General features: G+C 44.4%; 1 protein-coding gene across 2 annotated transcripts in view; it reads left to right on the top strand.

The window, feature by feature from the left end:
* LOC115162474 (disks large-associated protein 2) overlaps positions 1 to 19,496 on the top strand; it is a 179,990-nt gene that overhangs the window by 157,784 nt on the left and 2,710 nt on the right. For both annotated transcript variants that reach the window (XM_029713806.1, XM_029713808.1), the window contains exons 7-11: positions 7,273 to 7,332; positions 12,034 to 12,419; positions 17,872 to 17,957; positions 18,128 to 18,570; positions 18,680 to 18,771. In XM_029713806.1, coding sequence (XP_029569666.1) covers positions 7,273 to 7,332; positions 12,034 to 12,419; positions 17,872 to 17,957; positions 18,128 to 18,570; positions 18,680 to 18,771 — 1,067 coding nt within the window. The remainder of the gene's footprint in view (positions 1 to 7,272; positions 7,333 to 12,033; positions 12,420 to 17,871; positions 17,958 to 18,127; positions 18,571 to 18,679; positions 18,772 to 19,496) is intronic.

Below are 19,496 nucleotides of genomic sequence, written 5' to 3'. Positions count from 1 at the left end.
CAGAGTCTTCATGACTGAATGGGTTTACCACAGCTTTATCTACCTGTACTTACAAACCACAAAGTGATGGACACACCTTGTGCTTTGAGTTCTCTCTCCCACAGATTCTACAGTTCAGTTCCTACAGATGTGGTGGGTAATAACTGCGCTGGTCAACAAAATTGAGGTCACAAAAATGATATTTTTTTTTTTAGTGTGAAATAAAATTAACTGCGAGTGTGACACTGAGTGACTAAAAAGCACTTCAGCAAACAGTCCCCGTAAGGTCACCTGCTTCGCCAGAGGAGAAATAGTAGGCATGCTATTGTTTTCCATTCCTGGATCTGCACAAACACAACAAGAGGATTGACGGTTTTTCAGTTGTACCCATTCTTTCTGCCATGTAGTTCTACCAATGATATATGGGAAGGGTTAAGAGAAGGTGTGACCATCTGGAGAATTGTGCTTTTGATAGACTTTTTCCAGGTTATTTACACTGCTTTCTCAACAAACTAAAACAGCATCTTAAAATGTATAATTGCAATTTCATGTAATCTATGGTGTGGAGAGTGGGGTGTGTCTGATGTCAGGAGTCTTTGGGTGATTGGTTCTCCCCTCTGAGTTCAGGTAGATAGGTTATACTGGACGTCATGAAATTCAATAGGGTTCATACTATACTTCCTGATAGAGGCGGGGATGTTCATCTTTGCTTCTTTCCAGTGCACAAAGTTACACCTGTGTCATATGTGGTCAATCTTCCAGAGGTTTTGAATACCATGCATACAGTAGGTTTTAACAGTGTCTTATTCTTTGTCATGTGTTTTGGGGGCTGTCTCTGTGCAGTGAAAAGATGAGAAGCATGCATGATATAGGTTCATTTCAGATTGGGAAGGCAGTGTAAACCATAATCAGAAATATGAGTCAAAATGGGACTATGAACATTTAGTTTGTGTTCCTGAAGGTTTCCTTATGTAGCATTGTAGATTCAAGCACATACTGTAATAATGATTTTTAGACACTAAAGATATAGGCCAATTTCAAGTCTTATTTTGACTCATACATTTCTTAACCTAAAAACTGCATGATTTGATTTCTGTGCTTTGTGGCTCTGATAGCACATTCTCTCCAGCTGCTCACACCTGTGGCCTGATGACATACTACACATATTTACGTTTGTCTTCCAGAGGGAAAATATACACAGGAAGCCACTAGCTTACCTGAGTACCAGGCCAGTGTACATCGAGACGTGGCAGACACAGGCCCATTGGCCCATGACGATCTAGGCTGCCCTATCAGAAGAGACAGACTGTACCGCCAAGAGAGTATCGGTGCTACAGCCAAACCCCAGTCTGGGCCCCCTGTTTCACCCAGACTGTTCAGGCCCCCTAAAGCTAGCGTCCAGGCCCCAGAGAGGCCCTCACCCAAAGCAATCCAGGCCAGTATCAAGGAGTCGGCCCAATTGGCTGCAACCATCAGCATGCAGTGGAAGGAGGAAGTGTCGGCCATGCGTCGTGAGCTGTCTGATCTCAGGAGGGACCTGTGCACTGAGCTCAGGGCCTTCAATAGTAACTTCAACAGCTTCACGCAGCACTACAACACGTGGTCTCCACAGCCTGGGGCGTCTGGGGGAACAGGAGCGGCTGGGAAACAGACTAAAGTGGCTCAATTGTCAGTAGGGACGCAGGCCAGGAGCAAGGTGCTGGTGAGACAGAGCACGGCGGACGCAGCCGTCAACTGTCCTGAGGAGGGAGAGATGCAGGAGAAGCAGGCCATCGTGAGGCGCCGTCTTCCTAAACAGATCTCAATGGACCCAGCCATTCTAAGGCGTCCGGCATCGCTGTTTGTGGAGGGTTCTATCCCGATCACTCTAGATCCATTACTTGTGGATCCAGTCACCATGATCCAACCAGAATCAGTGCCAGTAAACTCATCAAACACTGTGGTTTGCCCAGAACCACTAGACCAGAACACGAAGAGGCTATCAAAACTGGAGGCTTTGTGCTCTCCAGATCCAGTGCCCACAGACGTAGCTAATGTGTACCTTGAAGAAACAGACAAGCTGGACCCAGTTAATCTGAACACCTCAGATACAGGATCAATTGACTCACTTAATGTGAAACCCCTAGTCCCAGAACCAAGAATTATGCACCTACCATATCCAGTACCTGAGGTCACTGTGTCCCCACCACAAGAGTCAGACTCTGACTTGTCTGCATCAGATTCAGAATCTGTGAAAGACGATACTGTGCGCCAGAAAAATCCAATGTCTCAAGACCCAGTTCCTGTGTGTCTGCCAGACCCTGAACCATTAGGCCCAGGCCCCATAGTCTCAACAGAGCCAGAAATAAAACCACTGTCCCCTACTAATGTGTACTCATCAGAGAAACTTGATCAATACTCAGTTACCATTTGCCCAACTGTCATAGTTACTCCAGAGAGCCCAACTGATTTAGAACCCCTGGATGTGTGTCTGATCCCACCTGATTCAGAATCACAAGACCTAGCCACTGTCTGCTTTCCAGACCTGCCAGATCCAATCCCCTTAGATTTAGACATTTTCTCATCGGAAATAGTAGTGCATGCATATCCAGTCACCATCGACTCGTTTGATGAGTTTGATGACTCTCTGGAGCCAGAATGGCCACCTTGTCCAGAATCAGAGGACCAGGCCACTTATTGCCCATCTGATCCATTTATGGTCCATTTGGACTTAACCACCTTCAATTCCTCAGATGAATCTGATCTGGACTCAGTCTTCTTGGATCCGCCAGAACCTCTGGAGACCGTTAGTGTGAGTTCATCAGATCTCAGCCCAATCGCCATGTACACACCACCAGAGCCAGTTTCTCTGAGCCCCCCCAGTCCGGACCAAACCTCTATATACCAAATGGAATCAGTATCTGTGGACCCAGCTATGGAGTACCGATTAGATCAAATGCATGAATACCTACCTACTGAGTTCCCTGAAGATCCAGAACCACAGGACCAAGTTACAGTACATTCACCTGGTCTGGTCTCCTTCGGACTGGACAGTCCATTCACCCCAGACTCAGTAGCCCTGGACCCAGCCACGATGTGCCACCCAGAACCAGTCATCCTAGGCCTAGATCCACTACTATTATTACAAGACCCAGCTAGCATTAGCTTGTCCCCATTTGAGATGGCACCCATGGAGCCAGAGGATGCCACAGGGGAAGCCACAGATACCTCTGGCATGGATGTCGTTGAGGACCCTGGAGATCCAGAGGGGGAGACAACTCCTGACAACCCAGGGAAGTCTCACTGTGACCAGGACTTTCTGTGGGACAGGTGGCAGCAGAAGGCTCCCCAGTGGGAACCACGGTCCATGAAGAGGAGTTCTAGTGTAGAGCTATGGAGTGGGAGATATGAGTACAACAGTGCGGAGATAACATACATGTCTCTGACACTCTGAACAGTAAGAATAATGTGGCGATGAATGATCGGTAGCAGATTACGGCATGGGAACATTTAGTATTGATGTCCAAAGGCAGTGCATTTTCTGGGTATCATGTCCACGTAAAGCTCTGTATGAATGTTTCCTATTGCGTAGGATAACCCCCTGCCCATTAATGTGGTTTGACATTAAATGACTACATTAGTGGCAGCAACCACATAGTTGAATGGAATGTACCATAAGAATGTGATGAACAATCAAAGAAGTTGAATGTACATCAGACTTCGATTGCACTTGGCTTGAACTGATGGACCAAAGCATTCTGAACTGCTATTAGCATTAGTGAACATTGACATGAACTGTTCTTACAGTTCTTTAAGAGGACTAGTAATGAGTGTATACTTTTTAATCGATGAGTCTGTCGTCTCTCACAAATGGCATTTACCACATGTTTTACCAAAGACTCTGTGAAGCTCTGTGGTAGACTCAATAGACTGCCCTTTGCTTATGGTTCTTGACAATCTTTGCTCTGACTGTGGACACATTGTTTTTCTGTGGATATATTGTTTTTCCATGACATATCTTGAGTTTTCTGTTCAATGTCACTCTGGAATGGAGCAAAGTAAATCTGGGCAGTTATCATATAACCATAAATCCCAAAGACTAGCTGTTGGATCATATGAGCAATTTGATTTACTCTATAGGAACAAACGGGAACCTCGGGAATTGACATTGTTCATAAAATCTGATTATGGAACAGAAGTACTCAGTAGCTGTTTGGACTGTTGGGAATACTATATGTTTTGTACACATGCAGAAACACACCACAGATACATATGCACACACACTTTAAAGACAATTTGAATCCACAAATCACATTACATTCAAGAACATTTTTACAAGGATTCAAACATGTCAACAGTTTTTTGTATGCATGGACTCTTAAGGATACAGAAAGCACCTTGTTCTCCAACAGCTAGGCTGCCCATAACAGCTGAAACAGAGCAGTACCAAGCCAATTGCTTTTCTTTAGTCTTTGGCAGGCCTGCAATCTGGAGGCCACAAACTGTAAGCCTATGTATGTGGCCAAGACGGCCAACTATCAGTGCTACTAGCTTGCACCAAGGCTGTCCAAGCTTGATACGAGGGGCTGGTATTTAAGAAGCGTGTCACCAAAGGCCTGCTCCATGTTAACACCTCCATCTGGCCTCCTCTACAACAACAATATCTGGGGTATTTGGTACACAGGAAAATGCATTATCATCAACATCAAACTAACTTACACAAGAATGTTTAAGGATGTGTGCCGTTGGGGAGACTACCGGTCTCACCTCACTAGCTGTCAGGTCGACAAGGCGGTCATGTCTAGCAATGTACAGGTCCTTGTAGGTCATGGTTTACAGGGTACCAGAGTGCTAGCACACATGCACACACACACACACACACACCGTTACTATGCCTATCCCTTTCTTTTGTCAGTTTAGTCAGTCTTGTCCAACACCTACACTGTTGACATCAACAGATATTTGACAGAAGCTTCAAAGACATCTGTTGGGATGTTTCCCTTCCAGTGTCAACTCCATCCATCCCCAGGTAGCAATGGCATGGAGGTCATGTCTGTCTGTCTGCCGCAGGGGAGTGATGTTGCTGTGTCTCTACTGTCGCTGATCATCCTCATGCTCAGGAACCAAAGACTGGGAATGTCATTCTAACAGCTGCTACTCAAGTGTATCCAAATGTTAATGTTCATCCTTTTGTATACGACACAATATGTAAATCACCAGATTATTTCTAAGAATTACTGGTGACATTATTGACCCGGAGACCCGAGATAGTGATGATGATAAACTGCATGGTTATGATGATTCTGAAGACGTATTATTTTGACACCTACTGTACTGCGTTTGGTGCTGGGTCGTATATTTTTGTGTCCAGTGTTGGGAACAGATCCCAGAAACTATTGAAAATATAGAACGACAGCTCTGCTACCAGCAAGGCACCAACCAGATGAAACACGAGACTTCTGTGCTATCCTTATTAAGGATCTGTGTATGAAATAGCCCATTAAATCCTGGGCCCTAATAAAGTACACTGGGAGAAAAAAAGATTAGATATGTATTTGATTAGAAATGTATTTGAGTCTAAGAAGTGATACTCTGTCCTATTGTTTTGAGCAGAAACTGTGCTTAATTCCTTATTTTCATGTGCTGCCGTTTAGAAAAGTTAGATCAATTGGCTGAATCTGACAAGGTTTTCACAGGAGAGAAGTTAATTAGGTTGTATTGTCACATTCATTTACTTCCTTTCCACTGCCTAATACATCAGACTTCCTTTCTCTGTTGCTGCATTGTTGGATGTTTCATTAGATACAGTGTCATCTAGAAGCAGGCCAAGATGTTATGACATACCAATTGTATGGTGTTCATATTAGGACAGCAACATTTGATGCAACATGAACACACCTCTGACGCATATGATTTAATGAGAGTGTCGGTGTAGAGAACTTCACCTCACAGCGAGTGATCAGCCTAGAATGTTCTTAGTTGTTTTGGATGGGCTATTTTACCCAACATTGATAACTGGAAGTTAAAATGCTCTCATTTAGTAGTTATTTTTATTACTATCACCTACTGCTTACCGTCAAGTTAGGAACGTGAAGAGATTCTTCTTCTTCCACCCTCATTGCCTACTGTGGCGTTCCGTTCGTTGCTTAGCAATCCTCAAAGTGCTCATCAACATGGCAGTGCATGAAGTTATTTTTCTAAGCCCACCCAGGAAGGTGAGCCATGCTTGCCAATGCCCATACCTTTAACTGCCCATCCCATCATTCATTCTTTTCTGTTTAGCCATGCTAAACGCTCAGTTTTCTTACAAGGATGCTAATGCCGTCTACCAGCCAGCCAATGATCTCAGCTGCTTTAGTTTGGGAGTGATGCGTAAATGTCTCACCGTGATTGCTGGGATTTGCTTCTTCTTTGTACGTCTTCTCATAGCCTCTTACTGATCCTATTACAGTTTCCAGGGTCAACTAGGGTCATATCTTGTATAAGAACAGATCTTTCATTTCACATTTAAATCATTTGAAAGTGTACTGTACATCTGATTGCTAGTTAAAAACTAAATTAATCTATGTAATCATCAAGGAACCAAAACTTTAATCAGCTAATTATTAGCCAAAAGCCTTATCTTCTGAGTGCATATTTCTATGGATAGATGGCCACAAATGTCACCATTCTTTTCACTGTGTGAATATACAGGTAACTGCCAAAATAAAGGAAACACTTGAGTAAATGAGGGATACAGAGGGATATTGAAAGCAGGTGCTTCCACACAGGTGTGGTTCCTAAATGAATTATGCAATTAACATCCCATCATGCTTAGGGTGTGTGTGTGTGCGTTTCTCAGATCTCAACCCAACTGAACACTTATGGAGATTCTGGAGCGGCACCTGAGACAGCATTTTCCACCACCGTCAACAAAACACCAAATGATGGAATTTCTCATGGAGAAGGGTGTTGCATCCCTCCAATAGAGTTCCAAACACTTGTAGAATCTATGCCAAGGTGCATTGAAGCTGATTTGCCAGCTTGTGGTGGCCCAACACCCTATTAAGAGACTTTGTGTTGGTGTTTCCTTTATTTTGGCAGTTACCTGTATTTTACTGTTGAAGGAAAAAGTATTCTGCTGCTTCCTCACAATCCAATCATCGTGTTTGAATTGATACTTTATCCTTGATTTATCTGCCATTGTCATCCTGTCTCTGTGGACACTTACAGTACGTAGCTGTTTTTCTGTATAGTGTACTGTGATTGGTGCATGTTCTGGGCACTAGGCAGATGTGACCAGGATGTTGAATGTGATTGGATGGCTTGTTTCAGGGATCCAGTTCCGCCTTCCCTCTACCTGCACCATTGACCGGACGACCCACGAAACCCCAGGTAAACCTCCTGTCCGAGCCAATAGGTGGTGATGAATAATATGTTTTGAACCAGCGTCATTATCATTTATTCATGAAATACAGTTAAAATGCTGTGAAAGAGCAGTCTCACCCTCACACAGGCTTATCAAATTCATCAAGACAAAACACAGCAACACCACCACATTGTTTTACTGCTAAGACCCAGTGACTATCTCTATCTCTGTGTTCTTGTTTGGTCACTCCTGGCTGTTTTCTCCTTGAGCATCTCTCTACCTTATTGATTCATCAGGCACAAGTCTTTATCTCAAAGGTAGATTGAAAAACGACAGTGGAATGTAAAATGGTCCCGCACCCACTCCTCTTCTACGCCGTTATCCTCTCCCCCTCCTGAAACGGGCTGAGGGAGTGAGAGATGTCGTGAGTGCTCTATCGATGACGAACACTTTCCGGACATTGGCCCACATAACTGATGGTCTGTCAGTTATGAGCCCCCTTGCCTCCCTCCCTCTACCCCTCCCTTCAACCAGACACCCCTCATGCCCCCTCTCTCTCTCTACCCAGGTCCAGCCAGGACTGCAGCAACCCACCTCACACACACACACACACACACACACACACACACACACACACACACACACACACACACACCACCCTTCTCCTCTGTACAGGCCAAGGTTTCTATGTTTATTTCCTTGGGCCTTACTGAACCATATGGCGGGCAGAGCACTTTGTCAAGTCATTTTGTTTTAAAGGATGGAGTTCAGGCAAGGATATTTATATCAGCCACCGTGGCAGATGCTGTGCTGTCAGCTATGGAGTGACAGAGAGGAAGTAACTGGTGTCTGGCACACTTCTCTCTTCTGTCCTGTCCTGTCTGACTAGAGCTCTGTCTCTCTCAATGCTCTCTCTCTCTCTGCTCTCCGTGCTTTCTCTCTCTCTCTCTCTCTCTCTCTCTCTCTCTCTCTCTCTCTCTCTCTCTCGCTCTCTCTGTGCTCTGTCCCTCTCTCTCTCTCTGTGCTCTCTCTCCATGATCTCTCTCCCTGCTTTCTCCATGCTCTCTCTCCATGCCCCTGTGCTCCTGCTCTCCATACTCTCTGCTCTCTCTCTAGGCACTCGCTTCATGCTCTCTCTCTCTGCTCTCTCTCTAGGCACTCGCTAAGGGCTCTCTCTCTCTCCCCCTCCCCTCTCTCTGAAGTAGGTTTAGTTAGTGTCTGAGGTAGTTCCCATCTTAGTTTTTGTTTTGTTTTTTGGGCTGGGACACTCTTGACAGTGATGATAATAGAGTTCTCCATCCATCCACTTCCCAGATAATTTACATATCCTTAAAAGCCTGTGAAATAAAGCACTGTTTTCTGAGAGTGATCAATTTAATCTGGAAGAAATGCTCTTAATGTCACGTCCCTCAAGTCCCTCGCTCTCTCTAGTATTAGCATACAATTCAGACCTGATAAATTGAGATTCCCTAACAGAGACCGAGCACTTGAATCACACTCATTGTGTCTCAAGTTAATTAAACTGGATGTGTGTGTGTGTTTGGGGTGTTTAACCACAAAACGATTCAGCATGATGAATTTGTAATGCTAAAGTTTTCCATAAGAAATCCTCTTGAGTTTGAAGAAAATATTGAAAGAAAAAACAGTTACTATTGTTCTATTCAGAAAGCACAGTTTACCACTTAACTCAGCAGCATTCTTGTCAGCACAATGTTCTTGTTTAGTGTGAAGAAAATGTGTCCATGTTGTTGTCATGGAGATGAAGAGCAGGTTTTCTGTCTGGTTAGTTATTGTGTGATTTAAAGGTAAAGTAAACCGCCTGTCTGCCTGGTATGGTTGCCATTGTAGTTCTGACCTTCAGGTCCTAAGATACTTCTTTCCTTTTACAAGCAACCCACAGGCTTTTCTGCATTTCAATATTAATTTGAAATCATTTGTTCTTGTTGAATTAAAAAATATCTATATATATTTGTGTACATGCCTCAAACTGTGCCTGGACGTGAAGGGACAGGCTAAATGCTAAGTAACAATGCCAAGATGGGGGCAAGAGCTATGAGTCCCCATTGCATGACTTGCTTAGTAATAATGTGTCTATTTTTGTCCTTCTGCTGAATCATCTCTCTCTCTCTCTTTCTCTCTTTCTTTCGCTCTCTTCCTCACCCTCTCTTTCTCTCTATCTCTCTTGTTCTCTCGCTTTCCCTCCATGTCTATCTCTTTTTTTTTTAAATCTGTTCTTTGTTACACTCTCTCTCTACTGACTCATCTTGGTGACCTCTTTGAGATAATTTTGAGAATGGGAAACAAAGTGCTGACCTACTGTATAATTCAGGGCGTTCCTCATTCCCTCTCTGAGAGTTCTGATGAGCCAAGACCACTCTGGGCTTTGATCATTAGATGTTCTTTAAATGGACAAGCTGTTTGTATTAGGCTGCTCCTACAAAGCTCTGTTTTAAAGAAGAGGACACATCAAACCCAAAGTAATTTATTAGTCCAGCAGTCCATGTCTGTGGATTTAAAACCGTATTCTCTTAGAATCCACTGCTCATCAAATACATGTTAGGAGAAGGGCTGTGAACCCTCCACAGTGAATAGCACTCAGTGGCCTTTCCTCTCTCTGATAGTCAACGGCAAAGCCCTACAGTACCTCACCTACTTCAACTACCACATATACATATACAGTTGAAGTCGGAAGTTTACATACACCTTAGACAAATACATTTAAACTCAGTTTTTCACAATTCCTGACATTTAATCCACGTAAAAATTCCCTGTCTTAGGTCAGTTAGGATGACCACTTTATTTTAAGATATTACACGATTGAAAAATGGAACCAAACCACATCACACTCTTGAATAATGCAACAATACACAAGGACGTGCAGAAAATAAAGGGTTTATTTTCTCATCTGAAGGCAATACTCATTACATTTTAGCTTCAAGACAAAGGCAGAGTTGCTAACAGCCTGTCCTCATCAAGTAACGTTAGCCTATCAAAAATTAGGCCTACTAGCCCTCTCATACAAATATAAAAATACCTAGCTGACTTACATTACTTCATCAGGCTTCATTTTTAAAAATATCAAATAATTTGGCCTACATGTGGTAAAAGCTAATTGTGTCCAAAAATGTGGGTATAATATACAGTTAAGGTTGGAAGTTTACATACACCTTAGCCAAATACATTTAAACTCAGTTTCACAATTCCTGACATTTAATCATAGTAAAAATTCCCTGTCTTAGGATCACCACTTTATTTTAAGAATGTGAAATGTCAGAATAATAGTAGAGAAAATTATTTATTTCAGCTTTTATTACTTTCATCACATTCCCAGTGGGTCAGAAGTTAACATACACTCAATTAGTATTTGGTAGCATTGCCTTTAAATTGTTTAACTTGGGTCAAACGTTGCGGGTAGCCTTCCACAAGCTTCCCACAATAAGTTGGGTGAATTTTGGCCCATTCCTCCTGACAGAGCTGGTGTAACTGAGTCAGGTTTGTAGGCCTCCTTGCTCGCACATGCTTTTTCAGTTCTGCCCACACATTTTTCTATAGGATTGAGGTCAGGGCTTTGTGATGGCCACTCCAATACCTTGACTTTGATGTCCTTAAGCCATTTTGCCACAACTTTGGAAGTATGCTTGGGGTCATTGTCCATTTGGAAGACCCATTTGCGACCAAGCTTTAACTTCCTGACTGATGTCTTGAGATGTTGCTTCAATATACCGACATAATTTTCCCACCTCATGATGCCATCTATTTTGTGAAGTGCACCAGTCCCTCCTGCAGCAAAGCACCCCCACAACATGATGCTGCCACCCCCGTGCTTCACGGTTGGGATGGTGTTCTTCGGCTTGCAAGCCCCCCCCATTTTTCCTCCAAACATAACCATGGTCATTATGGCCAAACAGTTCTATTTTTGTTTCATCAGACCAGAGGAAATTTCTCCAAAAAGCTTCCTTGCTGAGCAACCTTTCAGGTTATGTCGATATAGGACTCGTTTGACTGTGGATGTAGATACTTTTGTACCTGTTTCCTCCAGCATCTTCACAAGGTCCTTTGCTGTTGTTCTGTGATTGATTAGCACTTTTCGCACCAATAGTCCTCTAGGAGACAGAACGCGTCTCCTTCCTGAGAGGTATGACGGCTGTGTGGTCCCATGGTGTTTATACTTGCGTACTATTGTTTGTACAGATGAACGTGGTACCTTCAGGCATTTGGAAATTGCTCCTAAGGATGAACCAGACTTGTGGATGTCTACAATTTTTTTTATGAGGTCCTGGCTGATTTCTTTTGATTTTCCCATGATGTCAAGCAAAGAGGCACTGAGTTTGAAGGTAGGCCTTGAAATACATCCACAGGTACACCTCCAATTGACTCAAATGATGTCAATTAGCCTATCAGAAGCTTCTAAAGCCATGACATAATTTTCTGGAATTTTCCAAGCTGTTTAAAAACACAGTCAACTTAGTGTATGTAAACTTCTGACCCACTGGAATTGTGATACAGTGAATTATAAGAGAAATAATTTGTCTATAAACAATTGTTGGAAAAATGACTTGTGTCATGCAAAAAGTAGATGTCCTAACCAACTTCCCAAACCTATAGTTTGTTAGCAAGAAATTTGTGGAGTGGTTGAAAAACGAGTTTTAATGATTCCAACCTAAGTGTAATGTAAACTTCTGACTTCAACTGTGCATTCCTTTTAACTTTGACCTCTTATCTTTCAGCGGTCACGTACACGAACAACTACAAGAAGACGACCCCTCCACCGGTCCCACCCCGCTCCACCTCAGGCTCCAAGCCCCTCATATCCGTCACTGCCCAGAGCAGTACAGAGTCCACCCAGGACACGTACCATGAGGGCAGGCACCCTCGAGGGTGGGGGGACGGGCTGGGCCTGAGCCTGGGCAGGGCCCTGTATAACTCCACAGACAGCCTGGACAGTGCCAAGGCCGTGACTATAGCCATGGAGGCAGCTGGGCTGAGGTCTGGGAAGAGGCACCCGTCCACAGATCGTCACAGTCACAGCTCAGTGATAACCTGTGATAAAGCCATCCTGGTATCCAAGGCTGAGGAGTACCTCAAAACACCACGCTCCTCCATAGGGATACAGGTGAGGGGCACACACACACACACACACACACACACACACACACACACACACACACACACACACACACACACACACACACACACACACACACAAGCCTACACATTGTGCATACACACACCCACACATTCATAAAGTCACACACTCACACATCCCATTCTCCTCTAGGTCTAAAAATGGCACCGATGAGTCATCTTACTGCAATCCATTCATTTGTTTTCAACTCATGAATGAGGCTTTACTGATTGAGTCTCTCTCGCCATCTCTCACTCTATTTCCGCTCTCTCTTCTCTCGCTCTCTCTTGTCTCTGTGACCCTGAGAATAATGGGCTTGATCACACACGCAGTCTGCAGACGTCAGATGTTGCCACGTTCGTGTGGAGAGACGGACCAAGGCACAGCGTGATTGGAGTTCCACATCTTTATTTTTAGTGAAACTTAAAACAAACCAAGAAACAAACAACGAACGTGCAGTACTGAGGTGCAACATGCACTCACTCAAAAACAATATCCCACAAAGCAGGTGGGAACAGGGAATCCTTAAGTATGATCCCCAATTAGAGACAACGAACATCAGCTGCCTCTAATTGGGAACCATACCAAGAGCACCAACATAGAAATATATACAGTGAGGGAAAAAAGTATTTGATCCCCTGCTGATTTTGTACGTTTCTAATTTTGAATCCAGAAAAACGCATGTCAAAAATGTTATAAATTGATTTGCATTTTAATGAGGGAAATAAGTATTTGACCCCTCCGCAAAACATGACTTAGTACTTGGTGGCAAAACCCTTGTTGGCAATCACAGAGGTCAGACGTTTCTTGTAGTTGGCCACCAAGTTTGCACACATCTCAGGAGGGATTTTGTCCCAATCCTCTTTGCAGATCTTCTCCAAGTCATTAAGGTTTCGAGGCTGACGTTTGGCAACTCGAACCTTCAGCTCCCTCCACAGATTTTCTATGGGATAAAGGTCTGGAGACTGGCTAGGCCACTCCAGGACCTTAATGTGCTTCTTCTTGAGCCACTCCTTTGTTGCCTTGGCCATGTGTTTTGGGTCATTGTCATGCTGGAATACCCATGCACGACCCATTTTCAATGGAGGTTCTCACCCAGGAGGTTCTCACCCAAGATTTGACGGTACATGGCCCCGTCCATCGTCCCTTTCATGCGGTAAAGTTGTCCTGTCCCCTTAGCAGAAAAACACCCCCAAAGCATAATGTTTCCACCTCCATGTTTGACGGTGGGGATGGTGCTCTTGGGGTCATAGGCAGCATTCCTCCTCTTCCAAACACGGCGAGTTGAGTTGATGCCAAAGAGCTCCATTTTGGTCTCATCTGACGACAACACTTTCACCCAGTTGTCCTCTGAATCATTCAGATGTTCATTGGCAAACTTCAGACGGTCATGTGTAACCGATGTGAAATGGCTAGTTAGTTAGCGGTGGTGCGCGCTAATAGCGTTTCAATCAGTGACGTCACTCGCTCTGAGACTTGAAGTAGGGTTTCCCCTTGCGTTGCAAGGGCCATGGCTTTTGTGGCGCGATGGGTAACGATGCTTCGTGGGTGTCAGTTGTTGATGTGTGCAAGGGTCCCTGGTTTGAGCCCAGGTTGGGGCGAAGAGAGGGACGGAACCTACACTGTTACACATGTATATGTGCTTTCTTGAGCAGGGGGACCTTGCGGGCGCTGCAGGATTTCAGTCCTTCACGGCGTAGTGTGTTACCAATTGTTTTCTTGGTGACTATGGTCCCAGCTGCCTTGAGATCATTGACAAGATCCTCTCATGTAGTTCTGGGCTGATTCCTCACCGTTCTCATGATCATTGCAACTCCACGAGGTGAGATCTTGCATGGAGCCCAGGCCGAGGGAGATTGACAGTTCTTTAGTGTTTCTTCCATTTGCGAATAATCACACCAACTGTTGTCACCTTCTCACCAAGCTGCTTGGCGATGGTCTTGTAGCCCATTCCAGCCTTGTGTAGGTCTACAATCTTGTCCCTGACATTCTTGGAGAGCTCTTTGGTCTTGGCCATGGTGGAGAGTTTGGAATCTGATTGATTGATTGCTTCTGTGGACAGGTGTCGTTTGTACAGGTAACAAGCTGAGATTAGGAGCACTCCCTTTAAGTGTGTGCTCTAATCTCAGCTCGTTACCTGTATAAAAGACACCTGGGAGTCAGAAATCTTTCTGATTGAGAGGGGGTCAAATTATTATTTCCCTCATTAAAATGCAAATCAATTTATAACATTTTTGACATGGGTTTTTCTGGATTTTTTTGTTGTTATTCTGTCTCTCACTGTTCAAATAAACCTACCATTAAAATTATGGACTGATAATTTCTTTGTCAGTGGGCAAACGTACAAAATCAGCAGGGGATCAAATATTTTTTTCCCTCACTGTAACCTAGAACACCCCCTAGTCACACCCTGACCTACTACACCATAGAGAACCAAGGGCTCTCTATGGTCAGGGCGTGACAGATGTGTCCATGTCCCTGAATAAAACAGACAGACCGGTAGACAGACATCCCTTCAGACTGCACACAGCCTTTCATCAATAGAGAATATTAGAGTTGTTCTGCTTGTTTGTGGAGACAGGTGAGTCTCAGTCACCCAGAGATGATCAGGCAGCCTATCCTAGAGGATGAATGATGATGATTTTAAGTGGCTGAGCTGAACGTCGTTACGCTCATCGTGGTGGGCCTGAATTATATCGGTTTTCAAATTGGCTCCAGTGATGTGTGTAAAATACAGAAGCATTTTGATTAGTGATGGCTGGCAGTGTGAAGGTCCACGGTTATTGAAACAACCAGAAGGGCTGCATGCAACGCAAAAAATGCATCAAAACCTCCTCCAAAGTTTGTCTTTAAACTGTGCCACTAGTATTTGGCCAATGTAGTAAGATAAATGTAAATTCACCTGCATCATCACAGACCTCCTGGGGATATACAGTACAGTATAATTAACCTCTGGAAGTGTAGCCTAAAGCCTATAATTTCACCTTTCACCCCTTACTTCCGGCAGGACCCCAATCTTAATCCTTAGCCTTTGACCCTTTCTGCACTTTGAGTTTTGACCCCGCTGTGTTTGAGTTTTGACCCCTCATCTTCTGGGGGCCATTAAAGTGTACAGTGTCCGTATTAGGACAGTGTAAGAATGGATCCGGTAGCAGGACCTTACTCTCACTACCAACCTACGTTCATCTCAGTGAGACTAAGCCATGTCTGAGTGAAATGCTGATGCCTACAGTTTCCAAAGTTTTCACACCTGTGCAGTGTGTGTAGTATATGTGTAGCGTAGTGTGTGTGTGTGCAGCATGGTGTGTGTGTGTTCACCAAACCAGTTTTTTTTTCTGTCTCTGCCAGCACACTTTGAACATTGCCCGGGCTCTCCAAAATATCTCCTCTCCTCATCCATCATAGAGCAGCAGTCTCTCTGAAATGGACTTTGCTTTGTGCCAGAAAGTTACAGAGGTCACCTCAACCAGCAGCAACTCACCGCTGACTTTCTTTCTGGGAAAGACAAGGGGGGAGGGGTGGGGGGGGTCAGAGCACTGTCACTTGTTGTGCTGTTTGTACCAGGCTACTCTGCAGTGTAACATAGTTTACATTTGACCTCAGATGAAAGGAAGCTGGAAGAATAACTACTTCTTTGCTCAAACCACTACGGGGTGGGTTGTATCAGCTGATCATCGCTAGTATAGGCTAGATGAATGAGCTAGTTAATGAGGCTATGCTGTCACAACAAACTCACTAGTCTTTACTTGATTTGAATTTGTTCTGCTATTGACAGATGCAAATTGCTGTTGGTTTCTTCCCTGTCCCTGTCCGTGAGACGACACATGATAGCAATTGCGAAGCACACCTACTTGCGGTATTCATTTCAAACTCACTGCCCGGCGGATGTGCGTGTGACGAGGAAGAGTGCAGCAAGGCACTGCCACGCTCGTGGTGGCAGAAGGGCGGTGGAGGGGACATTTTGTCAAGATGAATGAGTTCATGAGAAATGATGTAGTTTGATAGGCAATTTGTTGCATTTATAGTTGCAAGAAAGAAAATAGACAAAACATTTAATAAAAAGTATTTAGTAAAAGGGCAAAAGGGCTCTATCTATGCACGTGCCTGCTAGACATGAACACACACTCCTCCATTCATTTCAAACCACTTAAAGCTAAAGAGTTATTAATGTGAGTTTGGAGCTTTTAAGGCTTAAGGCTCTCAGACAGACAGCCGTTCCAAGCTGGCCCTAGTCAGGATTCTGCCTGCGTCGGCTGGAACACTCTGTCAGGGTCAGGCCATTAACTCAGAACTGGGGGAAGGTGTGATCTCTCAGAGGGAAGGAGGATTAAAATGTGGATGAATTGATTTTCAAATTACCCTGCTAATCATATAGTAAATTGTAAAATTAGAAGTGTGCTGTTCTCACACTTGTGTTACTCATCAGAGAGACAGCCTGGGAGTGGGCTCCTCAAGGACTAATTCTAACTATCACACACACCTGCCTCCCAAATATTACTAGTCCATGCAGACTGTAGGTTATATGTAACTTCAGGATAAAACCTTTATTGACAATACATCTAATAAAGGGCCAGCCATACAGGATGCATGGTTTTTGTTTGAAATACAGTCAGATCCATAATTATTGGCAGCTTTGATAAAATGATTAAAAAAAGACTATAAAATGAATAATACAACCACTGAGCTATATTTCATGCTCCAAAAAATTGGGAAATTATATTATTTTATACTAATGCAATTGCTCAATTTGGGTTATTGTCTTGCTGGAAGATCCACTTGTGGCCAAGTGTCAGCCTCCTGGCTAGGGCAACCAAGTTTTTGGCTAAAATGCCACGGTACTTGGTAAAGTTCATGATGCCGTTGACCTTAACAAGGGCCCCAGTACCAGTGGAAGCAAAACAGTCCCATAACATCAGAGATGCCCCACCATATTTTTGTAATGCAGTCTTTTTTTGCTCATCTTTATTAAGGGTGCCAATCATATGGAGAGAGTCAGTCTAGTGAGGGTGGGGCTCAGTAAGAGGATCCGTGCACCCTCAGGACAAACGGGGATCAGTCTCTATCATCCCTGGCCAGCACCATGCACCAATGAACACTAACCAAAATCTATGTGTCTGTGTCACACACCAAACCCCTGGTGATCACACCTCGCTAACTCCCTAATCAGGTTTTGTAATAGGTTTCTTTTTTTTTAAACTACCACCACTGTGTATCTCCACCACGGCAGCTTGTTGTTGGTATAAAATCACTGTGCTGAGGGTGTGGACAAACTGGTTGTGTTCGGTTGGGTTCTCTGCCTCCATAAATCACATTGCAGTTATGTTCTGACAGGCCGCTTAGAGTTGAGGAGGTGCAGTGCCGGCCCCAAACCAATAACCCCACGGACATCTGGGAGCGGTAATAATGAGAATACTGTTGCTATGTTATTATGCTGCATTAGGTGGAAGCAGCCACCGACTCGGACTCGGAAAGTAAAGGGTCGAAGGAATACCATTCTGTGGGGATCCAGGTGGAAGCTGACAGACGGTAAAATTACTTTTTTAATAGGTTCTTTTTCCCATTTCTGGATTTGTGCTAATCTTTAACAATGTGTTGTTATTAAAGTCACCAGCCTTTCCTCTTTCTCTACCTGTGTGTGTTTGTTTACAATATCCCTTGATGGCCTAAATATTTGCTTTCCCTAATCTGTGTCTCAGAGGGCAGGGCAGGTTGAAGCGCTCCAATAGTGTAACAGCCTCCGTGCAGGCTGACATGGAGATGGAGGGGTTTCCCACCATGGAGGACAAGGGCCTACAATTTGGAGGGGGCTTCCTAGGGGGGCACTCTGAGCCCAGCACGCCCACCCAGTATGGGGTGCGCACCGTCCGCACCCAGGGCCTCTTCAGCTACCGGGAGGACTACCGGACCCCTACGGAGCCCCCTTGCCCCCAGCAGACCTCCAACGAGACCACCTGGCAGCTAGAGCCCCCCTCCCCCAGGGAGCCAGCAGAGTCGTCGGGCGAGTCGGGCCGGACGTCCCCCGCCTTGCTGAGGGATGGAAGCTGGTTCATGCAGCTGCTCCACGCAGAGACCAAGAGGATGGAGGGATGGTGTAAAGAGATGGAGGCAGAGGCGGAGGAGAACGACCTCTCTGAGGACAGTGAGTGGGATAGGAGTCATAATGTACAGTCAATTAGCAGACGTTTTCTCCCATAGAGACTCGCAAGCCTTTCATATAACAGATGATCAGTTGAACGTCTGTCTTTCAGTCCTAGGTAAAATCAGGAGTGCGGTGGGCAGTGCTCAGCTCCTCATGTCTCAGAAATTCCAGCAGTTTTACTGGTTGTGTCAGCAGAACCTGGTGAGTAACAAGTCACTGAAACAATGACCCTGTGTGTGTCTGTGTACATACGGTATGTGAGCGTGTTTGTGAGTGTGTGTTTAAAAAAAACAATTGCACTACTCTAGGTTGTGAAAGGCAAGGACACAGTTATATCGGCTGCATTCCTGTATCCACCGGCACTGTTCTCCTGTCTCTTACGTAGAATGGCTTAGGCCAACGGGTCAGAAGCCTTTAAATGCACCATTGAGTGTGAATTTTTTTTATTTATTATTGAGCGTTTCTATCTGAGATGAGAACGTCTTGAGGAGAACAATGAGAGACTGTGAATGTACGCGTTCCCAATGATGCACTCACAGATCTAACTACAATACTGAGATTCCCGCCTTTTACATTAAGAACTATTGCCGCAGTCCTCTCTCTTCATCCTGTCAAAAAACACTCGGAAGGGCTGGAATATCTGGCTGATACTTTCCTTGCCTCTAATCTTACCCCTCTTTATTGATATCATCCAAATATCCAATACTTGAGATTAAGCCTGTCTTTGCTTATGAAAAAATGTGTTGCTATTTCTTGCCATATACAGCAGAAATTGCTGCATTCAGGAAAGGCTGAAAAGTGCACAGGGATTATTTAGTTTGAACTAGTCTTTTATATAGAGTTTTCCTGCTTCTATTTCCCTCACTGTAGGGGAGAGGAGAGCAGTTATTAAAGCTTACCCAAGCTGCTGCATCTCTCCATATGAC

This window comes from Salmo trutta, chromosome 25, assembly GCF_901001165.1.
Source record: "Salmo trutta chromosome 25, fSalTru1.1, whole genome shotgun sequence".
NCBI lineage: Eukaryota > Metazoa > Chordata > Actinopteri > Salmoniformes > Salmonidae > Salmo > Salmo trutta.
The sequence above is the reverse complement of the archived record's forward strand: the minus strand, read 5'-3'. Positions and strand labels throughout refer to the sequence as shown.